Source organism: Balaenoptera ricei, chromosome 19 (genome assembly GCF_028023285.1).
Source record: "Balaenoptera ricei isolate mBalRic1 chromosome 19, mBalRic1.hap2, whole genome shotgun sequence".
Lineage (NCBI taxonomy): Eukaryota > Metazoa > Chordata > Mammalia > Artiodactyla > Balaenopteridae > Balaenoptera > Balaenoptera ricei.
Genome location: NC_082657.1, coordinates 46,060,181 through 46,075,728, shown reverse-complemented (window position 1 = coordinate 46,075,728; position 15,548 = coordinate 46,060,181). Strand labels below are relative to the sequence as shown.

The following is a 15,548-nucleotide window of genomic DNA, read 5'->3' as shown; positions in this document are numbered from 1 at the left end:
AATCTTTTGGATTTTGTTTCCTTTACTGTAAAATGAGGGATTAATTTGTCAAAACCCAAAGAATATACCACATCAAAGGTGAACCTTAATGTAAACTATGGACTTACAGTGATATTGACATGTCAACATAGGTTCACAAACCGTGACAAATACACCGTCCAGTGTGGGATGCTGATAGTGGGAGAGGCTGTGCACATGTGGGGGCAGAGAATACACAGGAACTCTCTGTACTTTCCACTCAATTTTTCTGTGAACCTAAAACTGCTCTAAAAAATAAAGTCTATTAAAAAAAATGAAGGATTATACTAAATTATTTCTAAAGTTCCTTCCAGCTCTAAGATTGTATTATTCTAATTTACTCTACACAAATAATTAAAAATTCGGAAGGAGGAGTCAACTGGTCAATCTGACAGAGAAACTTTAATTAGAAATTCATTAAGATTAGATGGGGGGAAAAAAAGACTTGAATAATTAAAGTCAAGATTTCCTAAACCTGGAAACAGAGAGCGAAAACGGAAATGAGAATGTAGAAAATAAACTAATTAGGTACCTTCTAGCCTTTCCTATCCTAAAATTTCTTCTGCCTTTAGGGAGTCTTGGGCCAGTACTGTGAGGAATACTAAAAGGCAACATCTCTCCACACCCAGTATCGAATTCTGGCCAGTTCTCTTAAGAGCAAGAAAATATCCAAATCAGAAAGAACCGGAATTCTTTTATCCTGCCCTACCCAGAACCAATCTCTATGCAATATGGGCCACTCTTCACCTCTGTAGGCAAAGAAAAAAACACGACTCCCTCTCATACCAGGGAGGACAAAAGAATATAAACATTCTAGAGATTAGGCCCAAGACACTCAGAGGCAGAGGAGACAGAATGGGAAGCCACTGGACTAAAAGCTATTTGAGCAGCATATGCCCTTTTTGGCTTAGATAATTTTACTAGAAATAAGGTACACACATAGAAATGACAAGAATTATTTATGCAGATGAAGTACAAGTGGCTATGCCAAGTTTTCATTTCAATTCGACTAGCACTTGTATATATACCTGTACTGCTGAGAACTTTCCACCTGGCCCACCAGAGCCACACTGCTCCACTCCCTGCTGTATGTGAAGGATGCAAGTGTAAAAAGCCCTTCCCTTGTCATTGTTTCTGCCATAAAATTTTCCTTCAGAGAGCTGAGAGTTTATTCCTTTAAATACCAAAATGTACTTATATTTTAACAATTTTGGAAGGAAATATTTCTAACATGAATTATATGCAATCCCTGCCTTCTTAAACAAAGTATACTGAACACACTGGCCCCAACATACTTTGCTTTTCAACTGATTATGCCCTTTGGGGGTATTTTTTCTGTCTCCTTTCTTGGTCCTCTCTGCTCTTGTCATTGTGCCTTAGTTAGTCTAACTAACTTCTAATTTGTTACTTCTAGTTCTGCTATGGTCTTAAAAATCAGATAACCAGTCTGACCAGGACTGTGTATAAAGCAAAGAAGAAACTGGCTCTGAGGACTAAGGGGCTCTGCAGTTAGACTGAGAAGGCAGCCAGATGGACAGCTGTCATAACACAGGTGACATGGGATGTTAAATTGGAAACGTCAAGTGAAGCACCAAGATAAAATAGACTTAAAACTCCAAAGTAAGACACCAGACTATGATGAGATCAAGACTATAAAAATTCCTCATTCAGAAAGAGGGTAGAGAAGATCAAAGGTGTAGAGACTGAGAAGAGACTGATGAGGAGGATTTCTTTAGAGAAAGCTGTTGGTCAGAGTGAGTCCAATCCCACAACACACCAATGATAAAAAGACAACCCAATTTAAAAATGGGTGAAAGGGGCTTCCTTGGTGGTGCAGTGGTTAAGAATCCGCCTCCCAACGCAGGGGACACGGGTTTGAGCCCTGGCCCGGGAGGATTCCACATGCCGCAGAGCAACTAAGCCCGTGCGCCACAACTACTGAGCCTGTGCTCTAGAGCCTGTGAGCCACAACTACTGAGCCCGTGTGCCACAACGACTGAAGCCTGGCGCCTAGAGCCCATGCTCTGCAACAAGAGGAGTCACCGCAATGAGAAGCCCACGCACCACAACGAAGAGTAGCCCCCGCTCGCCACAACTAGAGAAAGCCCGCACACAACAACGAAGACCCAATGCAGCCAAAAATAAATAAATAAAATAAATTTTTAAAAATTTTAAAAGAATAAAAATAAAAATGGGCAAAGGTTCTTAACAGAAATTTCTCCAAGGAAGACATCCAAATGGCCAATAAGCACATGACAGGCTATTCAACATCATTAGTCATTAGGGAAACGTAAATCAAAGCCACAAGGAGATACTACTTTACTCCCACTAGGAAGGTTATTTTTTAAAAAAGGATGATAACAAACGTTGGCCATAATCTGGATAAATTGGAATTCTCATATATTGCTGGTGGGAATGTAGAATGGTGTGGCCACTTGAGAAGATGATCTGGCAGTACCTCAAATGGTTAAACATAGAGTTACCATATGATCCAGCAATTCCACTCTTAGGTATACACCCAAGAGAAATGACAACATACATACACACAAAAACCTGTACATGAATGTCCACAGCAACACTGTTCATAACACTCCAAAATGTGGAAACAACACAAATTTCCATCAGCTGATAAATAGGTAACAAAATGTGATATAACCATACAACAGAACACCATTTGGCATTAAAAGGTATGAAGTACTGCTTCATGATAAAATACAGATGAATCTTAAAAACACTGAGGAGCCAACTACAAAAGACCACATATTATATGATTTCATTTATATAAAATATCCGGAATAGGCAAATCTACAGAGACAGAAAGTATATTAGTGGTTGCCTAGGGCTGGGGGCAAAGGGGAGAGAATGGGAGGTTACAGCTAGTAAGTATGGAGTCCTTTCAGGAGGGATAAAAATATTCTAAAATTAGACTGTGGTGATGGTTGCACAACACTGTGAATATACCAGAAACATTGAACTGAGCACTTAAATCGGTGAATTGTGAGGTATGTGAGTTCCATCTCAATAAATCTGTTAAAAAGAAAAGAAGAGAGAGAGAGAACACCAGAGCTGGAAATGTTCCCAAATGCCTCTCTAAAATTAAAACACCCTCTTGTACCCTCTTGTTACTGAGTGAGTTGCTGGATCAATTCAACCACCCCAGATGTTTTCCTTATTTCCTGCCTTTGAGCTGTACTCTATAATTTAGTATTAGCAGAAAGTTAATAAAGACAACATACTCTTTGTTGCTGAATTTTACACAATGTTTACCATTTTTCTCCAATGTACACATTTCCTCTGTTTTCCCTCTGCAGCTGAGCTGCCAAAACCTTGTAGAGAGAATAAACCCCTTCCTGCTTTCAAGACAGTCCCAGTCCTTGTGCATAACCAAGTGTCTACACCAAACTAATGTTTTGCTTGTCTCTCCAGGAGGTTTTTAATTCACTAAACTGTTCACTGAACAATGAGGGTTTTTCCCGCCTTATGGGGGGCAACAATAGGAGAAATGGCAAGGACTCACTATTTCTCAATCTCTCTGATTTTTAGAGGCTAATTCACTTGCCAGAAAGAAGCTGTTTTGCTTTCCTTTTCTCCTAAAAGCAATTTATTGATGTCTACCTAACACTATGAGGGGTTTGTACCAAAGTTTAAACAAAATTAGTCCTACTCCTACCAGCACTTTCAAGTCTTTCTAACATTCCACACCTGGCTATTTTACAATTTTTCATCATGATATTTCTTAGATGGAACATGACTGAAGATAACCTTTCTAAAAGTTATTTGGGCTTTATTCTCTAATTCAGAAAGTCTGCTTTCTAGATTGCTCTGTATAATTCCTTGTCTTCATATTATCTGAAAAGTCCTTGCCTACCAACAGGTAGAACAAGATATAAGAACTTTCTTTTCGTAAGTCTCTAAATGAAGCATTAAAAAATAAAAACAGCATTATAGCCACTAAGTCATCAGGTCCTGTTTTATCTATGAACAATTTAATTCTACACTTGTGTACCAGGTCAACACTGTAAAGGGTGTACTCTGGTTTTTTTAACAGCAAAATTAAATAAAAGGGTAGTAAATACCCAACTTTAGTAAAAAGTGAGTGTTATGAGAATGAGTTTTGAATTTTTAAGCAGCATATATTTATATCTACAAATTTATTAGTATCATACGTAAAGCTTAAACCAAACCAAAGCAAAAGCTCTTTCTTACCTGAAAGAACATGATTTAAGATTTACTTTACACCCTCATACACTGCTGGGGGCAATGTAAAATGGTGCAACCCCTTTGAAAATGATCTGACAGTACCTCAAATGGTTAAACATAGAGTTACCATATGATCTAGCAATTCCACTCCCAGGTATATACCCAGGAGAAATGAAAACATATGTACACACAATAACTTGTACACAAATGTCCATAGCAGCATTATTCAAAATAGCCAAAATGTAGAACTCAAATGTCCATCAAATGGTGAATGGATAAACAAAATACGGTACATACCTACAACAGAATACTATGCAGCAATAAAAAGGAGTGAAGTACTGCTTCATGCTACAATCGAGATGAACCTTTAAAGCATCATGTTAAGTGAAAGAAGCTAATCACAAAAGACTACATATTATATGGTTCCATTTATATGCAATGTTCAGAATAGGCTAATCTATAGAGACAGAAAGTAGATTAGTGGCTGCCTAGGGCTGGGATGTGGGGAGTGGTGTGGGTTTCTTCTGGGGTAATGAAATGTCCTACAATTGACTGTGATGACAGCTGCACAAATCTGTGAATATACTAAAAGGCCATTGATTCGCACACTGCAAATGGGTAAATGTATGGTACATAAAATATATCTCATGAAGTTGTCTAAAAAAAAGATTTACTCTACATCCAAATGTCCATCAACTGATGACAAATAAACAAAATATGGTATACATTCATAAAGTGAAATATTACTTACAATAAAAAGGGACAAAATATTGATACATGCAACAACCTGGATGAACCTCAGAAACATGATGCTAAGAGGGAGAAGCCAGTCACAAAAGAACACTTATTGCATGATTCCCTCATATAAAACATCCACAAAAGGCAAATCCATAGAGATACAGAGCAGGTTAGTGGTTGCTTGGGGATGAGGGGTGGGACCAAGGAGTGACTATAAATAGGCACAATGGATCTTTTTGGGGTGATGGAAATGTTCTAAAACTGTACTGTGGTGATAGTTTCACAACTCTGTAAATTTCCTGAAAAATCACTGAATCGTATACTTAAAACATTATTTATTGATCTGTGAAGTATATTTCAATAAGGCTGTTTTATTAAAAAAAGATTTATTTTAAAAATATTTTAAAGAGGCAAATATCTCAAGTATTAAAATGGGTAAAAAACAAATGAACAGGGCTTCCCTGGTGGCGCAGTGGTTGAGAATCCGCCTGCCAATGCAGAGGACACGGGTTCGTGCCCCGGTCTGGGAAGATCCCACATGCCGCGGAGCGGCTGGGCCCGTGAGCCACAACTACTGAGCCTGCGCGTCTGGAGCCTGTGCTCCGCAACGGGAGAGGTCGCGACAGTGAGAGGCCCGCGCACCGCGATGAAGAGTGGCCCCCGCTCTCCGCAACTAGAGAAAGCCCTCGCACAGAAACGAAGACCCAACACAGCCAAAAATAAATAAATAAATAAATTAATTAATTAAAAAAAAAAAAAAAACAAATGAACAGGCAAGTTAAAGAAGAGAATATATGAATGAACCAAAAGACAAAAAAAGGTTCAACCTCACTAGTAATAAGAGAACTAACTGCTAACTAAAACCACAATGCACCTAACAGATAGACAAAACTCCCTGAAAACAACTCAAATGTCTACCAAGAGAAGAATAAACAAATAAATGGTGATACAGTCATAAAACAGAATAATATCTGACAGTAGAAATGAGTGGATTAAAGTTAGATATATTACAATGCCATTTAAATAAAATTTAAAATCATGCACAACAATACTAAAAACAGCTTAAGAAATAATAAATACAAATTTAGGATCGTGGTTCCCACTGCGTGGGGAGCAAGGGAAATGTGATCAGGGATGGGCTCACAGAGGATTTCAACTGAATTGGTAATGTGTAATTTTTTCAGCTGAGTGGTGGGTACATGAGTGTTTTATTCTTCATTTTTTATTTGGTTTGTTTGAACCATTTCGTAACAAACTAAAATTTAAAAATTTACTCTAAAATGTTTAATTTACTGCCATAGAAAAGAAATAAGAAATGTGGAATAAAAATTTTTTAAGTCTTGAAAATATAATTCACATACCATAAAATTCACTCTCTAAAATGTACAATTCAGTGGTTTTTAGTATATTCACAAAATTGCACAACCATCACCACTGTCTAATTCCAGAACATCTTCCTTACCTCAGAAAGAAACCTCATTCCCACTATCAGCCACTCCCAACTCCCCAGCCCCAGCCGCTAGCAACCACTAATCTACTTTCTGTGTGCATGAATTTGCCTATTCTGAACATTTCATTTAAATGGAATCATACAATGGGTGGTCTTTTGTGTCTAGCTTCTTTAAACATTAAAAAATCATAATTTTAAACTGTTTATCCACTTGCCTCTGTGCATTAAACAGAAGCAGCATCACTGACTTTCCTCAGTGTTAGTGGGCAGAATAGCAGTGGTCCCCTCCTGTGGCCCTTGGCAGACCAGTTCCATGTGGCTCACCAGGGTCCCAAGGGATGGGGAGGGTCCCAAGGGATGGGGAGTTTCCCCAACTCAGAGGGGCTGACTGTGGGGTCTCTTCCAGTCACCCCTTCAGTACGTGGTGACGAGCCTCGGGTGCCTGACTACGTGGACTTATAGATGGCAGTATCCGGTTATAATCAAAGGGCTCTCACAGAACGAACAAGGGGCTTAAGCTTCCTGCCAAGAACCAGCCGGCTGAAGAGGCCAATGATGCAAACATAGGGGAGGGTGTGGCAACGAGGGGACGGGAGCGCTGACAGTGCTTGCTCCCCTACAAGTGCTTCAAGTTACTGAAGCACTTGAACCAATGAACAACTAGGATCGGCAAAAATTAGACACTGCCAAGAACACTATTGAAATATAGATTTAAGAACATTACAGAAACCATGAACTGTGGCCCCAGGCCCCACTGTACACCTAGGTACACAGAGTGATTAGCAACAGATTCTTTTCATCTGTATTTAATATGTACTTAGCATTCCCTTTTGTACACTGTACTGCGGTTTATGTAATATATACCTAAATAGGAAAAAAAAAAAAAAGTGTTCATCCATGTTGAAATGTGTATCCATACTTTATTCCTTTTTATGGATGAAAAATATTCCATTATATGAATATATCACATTTGTTAATTCATTCATCAGTTGATAGACATCTCAGTTGTTTCCACATTTTGGCTATTATGAATAATGATGCTATGAACATTTGTGTACAGGTTTTATATGAATATGTTTTCACTTCTCTATAACTAAGAGTGGAATTGTTGAGTCATATGATAACTCTATTTTAACTTTTCAAGAAACCGCCGAACAATATATTCCCAAAGTGGCTGTACCTTTTTACATGAAATATAATTCTGAAAGCTGTTTACTCTTGTAAATGTTTTTAATAGTAAAATATTATTATAAATGTATTGAGGGACTTCCCTGGTGGCGCAGCGGTTAAGAATCCGCCTGCCAATGCAGGGGACACGGGTTCGAGCCCTGGTCCGGGAAGATCCCACATGCCACAGAGCAACTAAGCCCATGTGCCACAACTACTGAGCCTGCGCTCTAGAGCCCGCGAGCCACAACCACTGAGCCCGCATGCCACGACTACTGAAACTCGTGCACCTAGAGCCCGTGCTCCTCAACAAGAGAAGCCACCGCAATGAGAAGCCCACACACTGCAACGAAGAGTAGCCCCCGCTCACTGCAACTAGAGAAAGCCTGCACGCAGCAACGAAGACCCAACGCAGCCAAAAATAAATTAATTAATTAATTAATTATTTTAAAAAAATGTATTGAAATAAACTTCAAAGAAGAATATTTACTCCAGTGCCATCTGGGCTTAACACAATGGATTTCATTTTTGTCTAAAAATATGTATTTCATATATATTTATAAGATTGCAATCATAGAGAACATATAATTTATATAAATATTTTTTCATTTTCAGTATATATTTAGGAAGTCATTTCTATGACTCATTTATTCCAACTTCTTTATGATGATGATTCTATCAAAAATTATAAAGTAGATTCAATATTATCATACACTAAATTTTAGGAAGCCTACAGTATTTCAAATGCCTTTGTCAATTCCTTCAAAGACACACTTTCATCAGTGGCATGTGCCACTTAGAGAATCTGAACTGTTTAAGATTCAGAGTAAATGATGAAATTGACAGAGTTTCAAAATGTATCAGTTTTTTCACTAACAACTTAGTTTCCAGTTTTCAAGGTAAAAAGATTTTGATGGTTTGGAATTTAAGATTAGTCATTCCAATTCTTGAAGTACCAGTTTAAAAGGCAAAATTATTTTAAAAGACTAAGTACAAATATTAACTAAAAACACTAGTGACTCAAATTACCAACCTTATATACATCCTCAATACATCTACTAAGTTCTTCTTCTGTCACCAAAATGGTCCCTGGCACCATGTCACATTCTGAAACCTCTAAGGAACAAAAAACAAAATTACCCACACTCAGCACCTCATTGAACAGAAGAAGCTGGGCCTAAGGAAAAAAGTTTTACTAGAAAGTTCAGGAAGTAACAGCTAAAATTAGAAAATCAACATAGTTACAATACAGCACCATTCAAATACAATATTTCACAGAATGTTTCATTGATTATAAACATACATTGTTATTTTATGTATCACTAAGAAAGAAAAAAACACTGCCAAGTAACCTATGAAACATTATCACTTGGGATTTTAATTTTAAATTAATGAATGAAAAGTTGGAGATTAAGTGAAAATGGCAGAATCAATGGTTGTGTCTGGGTGACTGGTACACAGGTGTTCATTATACTATTCTCTGTACATGTGTTTGAAAATTTCCCTTTAAAAAGTTTTAAGGGACTTCCCCGGCAGTCCAGTGGTTAAGACTCTGAGCTTCCACTGCAGGGGGTACAGGTTCAATCCCTGGTCAGGGAACCAAGATCCCACATGCCGCTTGGTGTGGCCAAAAAAAAAAAAAAAGTTTTAAAACAGAGCTTTTTAAAAAAAGTATTAAGAGAACTCTCCTAGCTTTATTTTATACAGTATTGTTATATGTCATTTTTTTTTTTTTCCTTTGGCCACTCCATGCAGCATGCAGGATCTTAGTTCCACGACCAGGGGTCGACCCCGTGTCCCATGTAGTGGAAGTACGAAGCCCTAACCACTGGACTGCCAGGGAATTCCCTATCATTCTTGATATAAGCTAAACAATTGGAATAAACAGGATAAGGAATTAAAACTGCACATTGAGTGTCCAACTCTTCTGAAACATTTCAACACCATTACCGGTATCTGTGTTTTGCCATAATATATCATCCTCTGTGCCACAGAGTACAGTGATGTGATATCCTTAAGAGTCCTCCACTTTACTATTGTCTTCACGATTTTCTTCTAAGTCACTGACATCCATTCTACAAGTTTTAACGCTCATTTGCAGGCACAGACAATGCCACGATTGCTACCTGGCCAACAATGATTGTGAGATGCATCTAGATATTAGAGTTGCTAAAATGTGAAAAAGATTTCTAAAATAAAATTTTTTTTAATGTGAAAAAAAGTGCATCTTGGCCTTCATAAAATACGATAATTCACCATAATTGCCACATAGTCCTAAAAATGTGATGCAATATGAAAAACAAAATAAGAAAGCTTATACTTTAGAGATTGTTTTTCCAGTGGCAATGATGGGGTATATATATAAGATCAGTCATATTCTTACCCAATCCTTTTTGTTATCAATAGATTGTATATGCAAAACATGTAGCTGGTGTTACAGATGTAACCTAACACATGAGAATGCAGGGTAGATAGGTGTCCAATAAATATTCTTTGAATGAATGAACAAGGCCCAGGACAAAAATAATTGACCCACAACTGGACTGAATCTAGGCCTCCCAAGCACAGTGCTCTAGACCAGGGGTCAAACTTGAACACACACTTGAATTACCCAAAGGGCCTGTTAAAACAGTGTTGGGTCCCACATCAGAGTTTCTAAGTCAGTAGGTCTGTGGTGGAACCCAAGAAGTTGTATTTCTAATAAATTCCCAGGCGATGCTGATGCTGCTGGTCCTGGGACCACACTTTGAGAACAACACTCCAGACTAAAGAAAATACCTAGCCAGTCACAGACAAGAAGATAAATAGATTAGTATTGAGGTACAGTCTTAACACATAAAATTAGATATAAATGCTAGGCCTTAATGACAAGGGCCAACAGAAATAATACTTCATTTTTTGAATCATTTTTTGAAGAAATACTAATTCTAGACTAGATTTCTATTAACTGTATAAAGGAATTTTAATTATTTATTCAAATACGTTTATCATGTCTGAATAATCACAAATTTCACTCCACCAAAGCTCAATCTGGTGCTTACTATGCACAAGAATTAGATTTTCTCCATTCTCACCCACCTAAACCCCTCTACACACACTCAGAAAAATTTATACTGTAAATGACTTTTATACAAAGTCTACACAGAACTAAATTGGGCTTAACCACAACATCAATTTTTCTCTTTATTTTTAACCTCAGAAACGACTATATGGAAAGGTTTTTTTTTACTCACTAAGAATGCTGAAATGATACCCTGTATCCCAGCACTAATCTCAATGAAGCATGAACACACACTGAGGGAAGTGTTGAAAATGTCAATCTTTTAACACATTAAAACTGGCCAAATCTGGGAAAACTTAAGCTTCAAAATGAATGATAGGAATGTTCAGTCACCCACTGAATAAAAAAAGAACCTGTGAATCTGTATTGATACTTAAATAATTATTTTTTAAAAAGAGATGAGGCAAGGAGAAAAGAAAAGCTCTTCCTTAGAGAAGAATACCAACTAACAAATTAGAAACAATAAAAAAAATAGAAAGTCACCATTTTATGAGCAAAAATCATCAGTGGATACTAAACCACAGTATGAAGGACTGTTGGGAAACAGGATATTCACACTGTCTCATACGTCTATCATCCCCCAGATTATTATTAATTACAAAGGGAGGAAGGTATTTTTACAGTGGAGAAATCTGGTTGCTACCACTTTAATCAAATAGTCAAATTTAACATCACTAATAATGGAATAAACTGATAACATGTGCCCCTAATCTGATGGACTAAAAAAAAAAAAAAAACCATCATATGTAGTATTCCTGCCAAAATGTTAACCTGGATCTAATCAAGAGGAAACAATGAGACAAATACAAATTGAAGAACATTCTATAACCTGGGCTTCAAAAGTGTCAGAGTGAAAGACTATTAGGGATCTATTCTACATTACAGAAAACTAAAAAGACATAACAAGTAAATGCAGTATAATTTTTTAAAAACAGCTATAAAGGAAATTCTTGAGACAAATAAGAGATTTGAATAAAGTCTGTATATTCGATGTCTGCAACTAACTCTCAAATGCTTCAGAAAAAAAATACGTATGTGTGCAGGAAGAGAGAAAGAGAAAGCGAACATGTCAAAATGTTAACTATGTGAAGTATATAGGGGTAGGACACTGCATTCTTCTTAGAACTTTTATGAAGTGGATTTTTCAAAATAAAAAATTGGGGGAAAAAAAGTAAAATTAAAGACACTGAACTACCACAGACTTAAGTTATTTAAATCCAAAACACGGAAGAAGGTCCTTTAGAGGGACAGCAAACCACCAGACTTCCTGCTTTACCTGCTGTAGTTGAACATCGATGAAGAGGAGCTAATACTGGCTGAAGTAAGTACTTTGCTGCCAGTTGTGGCCGTTCTCTTGACATAGTTATAAAGGTAGTGGTGGCAACTCTCTGAAATTGTAGTCCTGTCAATTTATCTTGAAAGTGAAATAAATCCAAAATCTAAAAGAAAAATTACATGAAGTAAATACCAGGCTCTTTGCAAGAAGCATTACATTAACTAAGAAGATAACACATTAATTTCTTTATGCTAAAAAATAAATTTACTGCAGTAACACTGATCCAACAGAAGTTTTTTTTTTTAATTTAACAACCCAGTGTCAAAGGGTATGAGAACTGAAGGAGCTATGTTTTTATTAAACAATTTTATCAGATTTATAAAATACATGCTCACTGTAGGAAATTTGGAGAATAAATTTTTAAGAAGAAAATTAAGTCTTCCCAAATTACTATAAACATTTTGGGTGCATTTTTTTCCAATATGTTTCCTGTATAATTCTTTTTTCTTTTCAATTAAGACCATACTTAATATTCAGTTTTGTGTATTGCTGAAACCTTCTCATACTGTTATAAATTCCTCAAAAATATTATTTCCAGATATTCAGTTTTTCCCCAAAATTTTGCTATGATAAATAGCAATTATGGGGTCAAGGCATATAAATATATCCAGAATCTGAAGAGCCTGTCAGGTCTGAACAAAAGTCTACTTTATTCTCAAAAATAAACATTGATCTCTCGTGCTTGAGTTTAAGCACCCAACTGAAAAGCACATTCTGTTCCTGGCTTAAAACTGACTCTTTTACTTTTTGTAGACAGGAGAATCTTCTGTTCAAAAACTGTATGTGACCTCTGACACTGCCAAAGAGAGACTCAGTAAGATTAAAACCTATGACTTGATTTTATCGTTTCCTTAAGTGCCCAAACTATAGCTACTAGTTTTGGAAAATATTTACTCATCACTGCAAATGATAACTTTATCCTGTAAGATAATTTATACTTAATATTTTCCAATATAAGATTTTGCATTGTGATATTTGTTCCCATGCATGCCTACCCATGAGAATCCTGAAGACCAGCATAACAACTGAATGACTTTCTTCACACTGTACTCCAAAAGGCATATCTTACATTTAAATGCATGGGGAGTGCTGACTAAGAACACTCCTTCCACACTTTCACCTATGAGATTAACAAAGAAAAGTTTTGTAACACATTGCATAGGCAAAAGTGTGGGAGAACAGATACATAAATAATATCAATCAAAAATTTAAATACACATACCCTTTAAGCCAGTAATGTCAATTCTAAGAATTTTCCCTGTGATAATACTTGCACATAGGCAAGATTTGTAGATATTAACTGGAACATGGTTTGTAACAGCAGAAGAATGGAAGCAACTTAAATGTCCATTAATAGGAAGCTAGGTAGGGCTTCCCTGGTGGCGCAGTGGTTAAGAATCCACCTGCCAATGCAGGGGTCACGGGTTCGAGCCCTGGTGTGGGAAGATCCCACATGCCATGGAACAACTAAGCCCGTGTGCCACAACTACTGAGCCTGTGCTCTAGAGCCCGCGAGCCACAATTACTGAGCTCACGTGCCACAGCTACTGAAGCCCATGTGCCTAGAGCCCATGCTCCACAACAAGAGAAGCCACCAAAATGACAAGCCCACACACTGCAACAAAGAGTAGCCCCTGCTTGCTGCAACTAGAGAAAGCCCGTGCACAGCAACAAAGACCCAATGCAGCCAAAAATAAATTAATTAATTTATTTATTTATTAAAAAAAAAAATAGGGGGCTTCCCTGGTGGCGCAGTGGTTGAGAATCTGCCTGCCAATGCAGGGGACACGGGTTCGAGCCCTGGTCGGGGAAGATCCCACATGCCGCGGAGCAACTAGGCCCGTGAGCCACAACTACTGAGCCTGCGCATCTGGAGCCCGTGCTCCACAACAAGAGAGGCCGTGATAGTGAGAGGCCCGCGCACCGCGATGAAGAGTGGCCCCCGCTCGCCACAACTAGAGAAAGCCCTCGCACAGAAACGAAGACCCAACACACCCAAAAATCAATCAATTAATAAATAAATTAAAAAAAAAAAAAAAAAAAATAGGAAGCTAGTTAAATAAATTATGGTACATAATATGATGAAATACCTATGTACCCAAGAAAAAGAATGATGAAATGATCTCCAAGGTACACTGTTATGTGAAAAAAGCAAAACTGAAAAACAGTGTGTGGAGCATGTTATCATCTGGATAAAAATTAGAAGATATACACACATATATACACATATAGTTGTATACACACGATACACAGACTACCTCTGCAAAATAAATAAGAAATTGGTACAGAGATGGGAGGGAGACTTACTTTTCCATTTACTCTTTTGTGCTTTTAAAATTGTGTACCATGTTAATTTACCTTATTTAATACCTATTTTTTTTTAAACTAATAAAAAACACAGAAAAGATAATGAATATGATGAAACTGTAGTTTCATATTCCAGCTCTGAGAGCAAGCTAGTCAGTTATTAATGGTGAGGGGTTCTTAAACCTAACAGGTCAGTCTCTCCCACAGGTTTTTAATCAATTATTAAGAAGGCCCCTCAATGAATAATAAACTTAAACATTATATTGTTTTTAACTCAATATTAGATGAACATTAAAAGCCCTCTTTTTATAAATAAGCAGATAATCCTCAAACAGTCAAAAGAAACAAAATGATTTACCTGGGGGCAGATATCTCTATAATAATCCTCTGGTGAAAGAGACTGCTGGGGACAAGAGGCCAAAATCTTTGCAATCAGGTCACACTTCTTCCAATCAGCAGCTGTGGCCTCAGCATCACTCCCACCAGCCACCCCGGCTGTCAGCAATGGATAGAGGTGTCAAAAACTCATTGCAGTTCACCACAGAAGGTGCTTAAAATTTAGAGTAAAAACTATTTTTTCCCTACTGAAAGTTGTTAATTTCCTCTGTAAGATAATCTATCCCTCCGTACTTTCCTTTTGATGTTGGTTTCTGGGAGGTTCAGAGAAAAAAGTAGCACTTAACCACTGTAATGATATTATTCATACGACTTGAACACTAGCTTCTTCTTAGTATTTATTACCTTTTAAATGATTAATATTATTATTATTCTCTCTCTTTATATACATCATGTATTTCAAACTTTTTTTTTTTTTTTTGGCTGTGTTGGGTCTTCGTTGCTGTACACGGGCTTTCTCTAGTTGCAGCGAGTGGGGGCTACTCTTCATTGTGGTGTGCGGGCTTCTCACTGTGGTGGCTTCTCTTGTTGCAGAGCACGGGCTCTAGGCATGCGGGCTTCAGTAGTTGTGGCACGTGGACTCAGTAGTTGTGGCTTGCTCGCAGGCTCTAGAGCGCAGGCTCAGTAGTTGTGACGCACAGGCTTAGCTGCTCTGCGGCATGTGGGATCTTCCTGGACCAGGGCTCGAACCCATGACCCCTGCATTGGCAGGTGGATTCTTAACCACTGCACCACCAGGGAAACCCTCAAACTGTCTTCAACCAAAACTATGGAGTAACAGGTCCCAGATTTACCTTACCATCTTAGATGATTAGAAATGGGACAAAATACATAAACAATGGTTTTCAGACACTGGACAACAAGCAGCCCAAGAC

General features: G+C 37.6%; 1 protein-coding gene across 2 annotated transcripts in view; it reads right to left on the bottom strand.

The window, feature by feature from the left end:
• TANGO6 (transport and golgi organization 6 homolog) overlaps nt 1-15,548 on the bottom strand; it is a 179,419-nt gene that overhangs the window by 140,707 nt on the left and 23,164 nt on the right. For both annotated transcript variants that reach the window (XM_059905483.1, XM_059905484.1), the window contains exons 5-7: nt 14,636-14,772; nt 11,911-12,073; nt 8,607-8,689 (exon numbers count right to left, since the gene is read on the bottom strand). In XM_059905483.1, the coding sequence (XP_059761466.1) occupies nt 8,607-8,689; nt 11,911-12,073; nt 14,636-14,772 (383 nt within the window). The remainder of the gene's footprint in view (nt 1-8,606; nt 8,690-11,910; nt 12,074-14,635; nt 14,773-15,548) is intronic.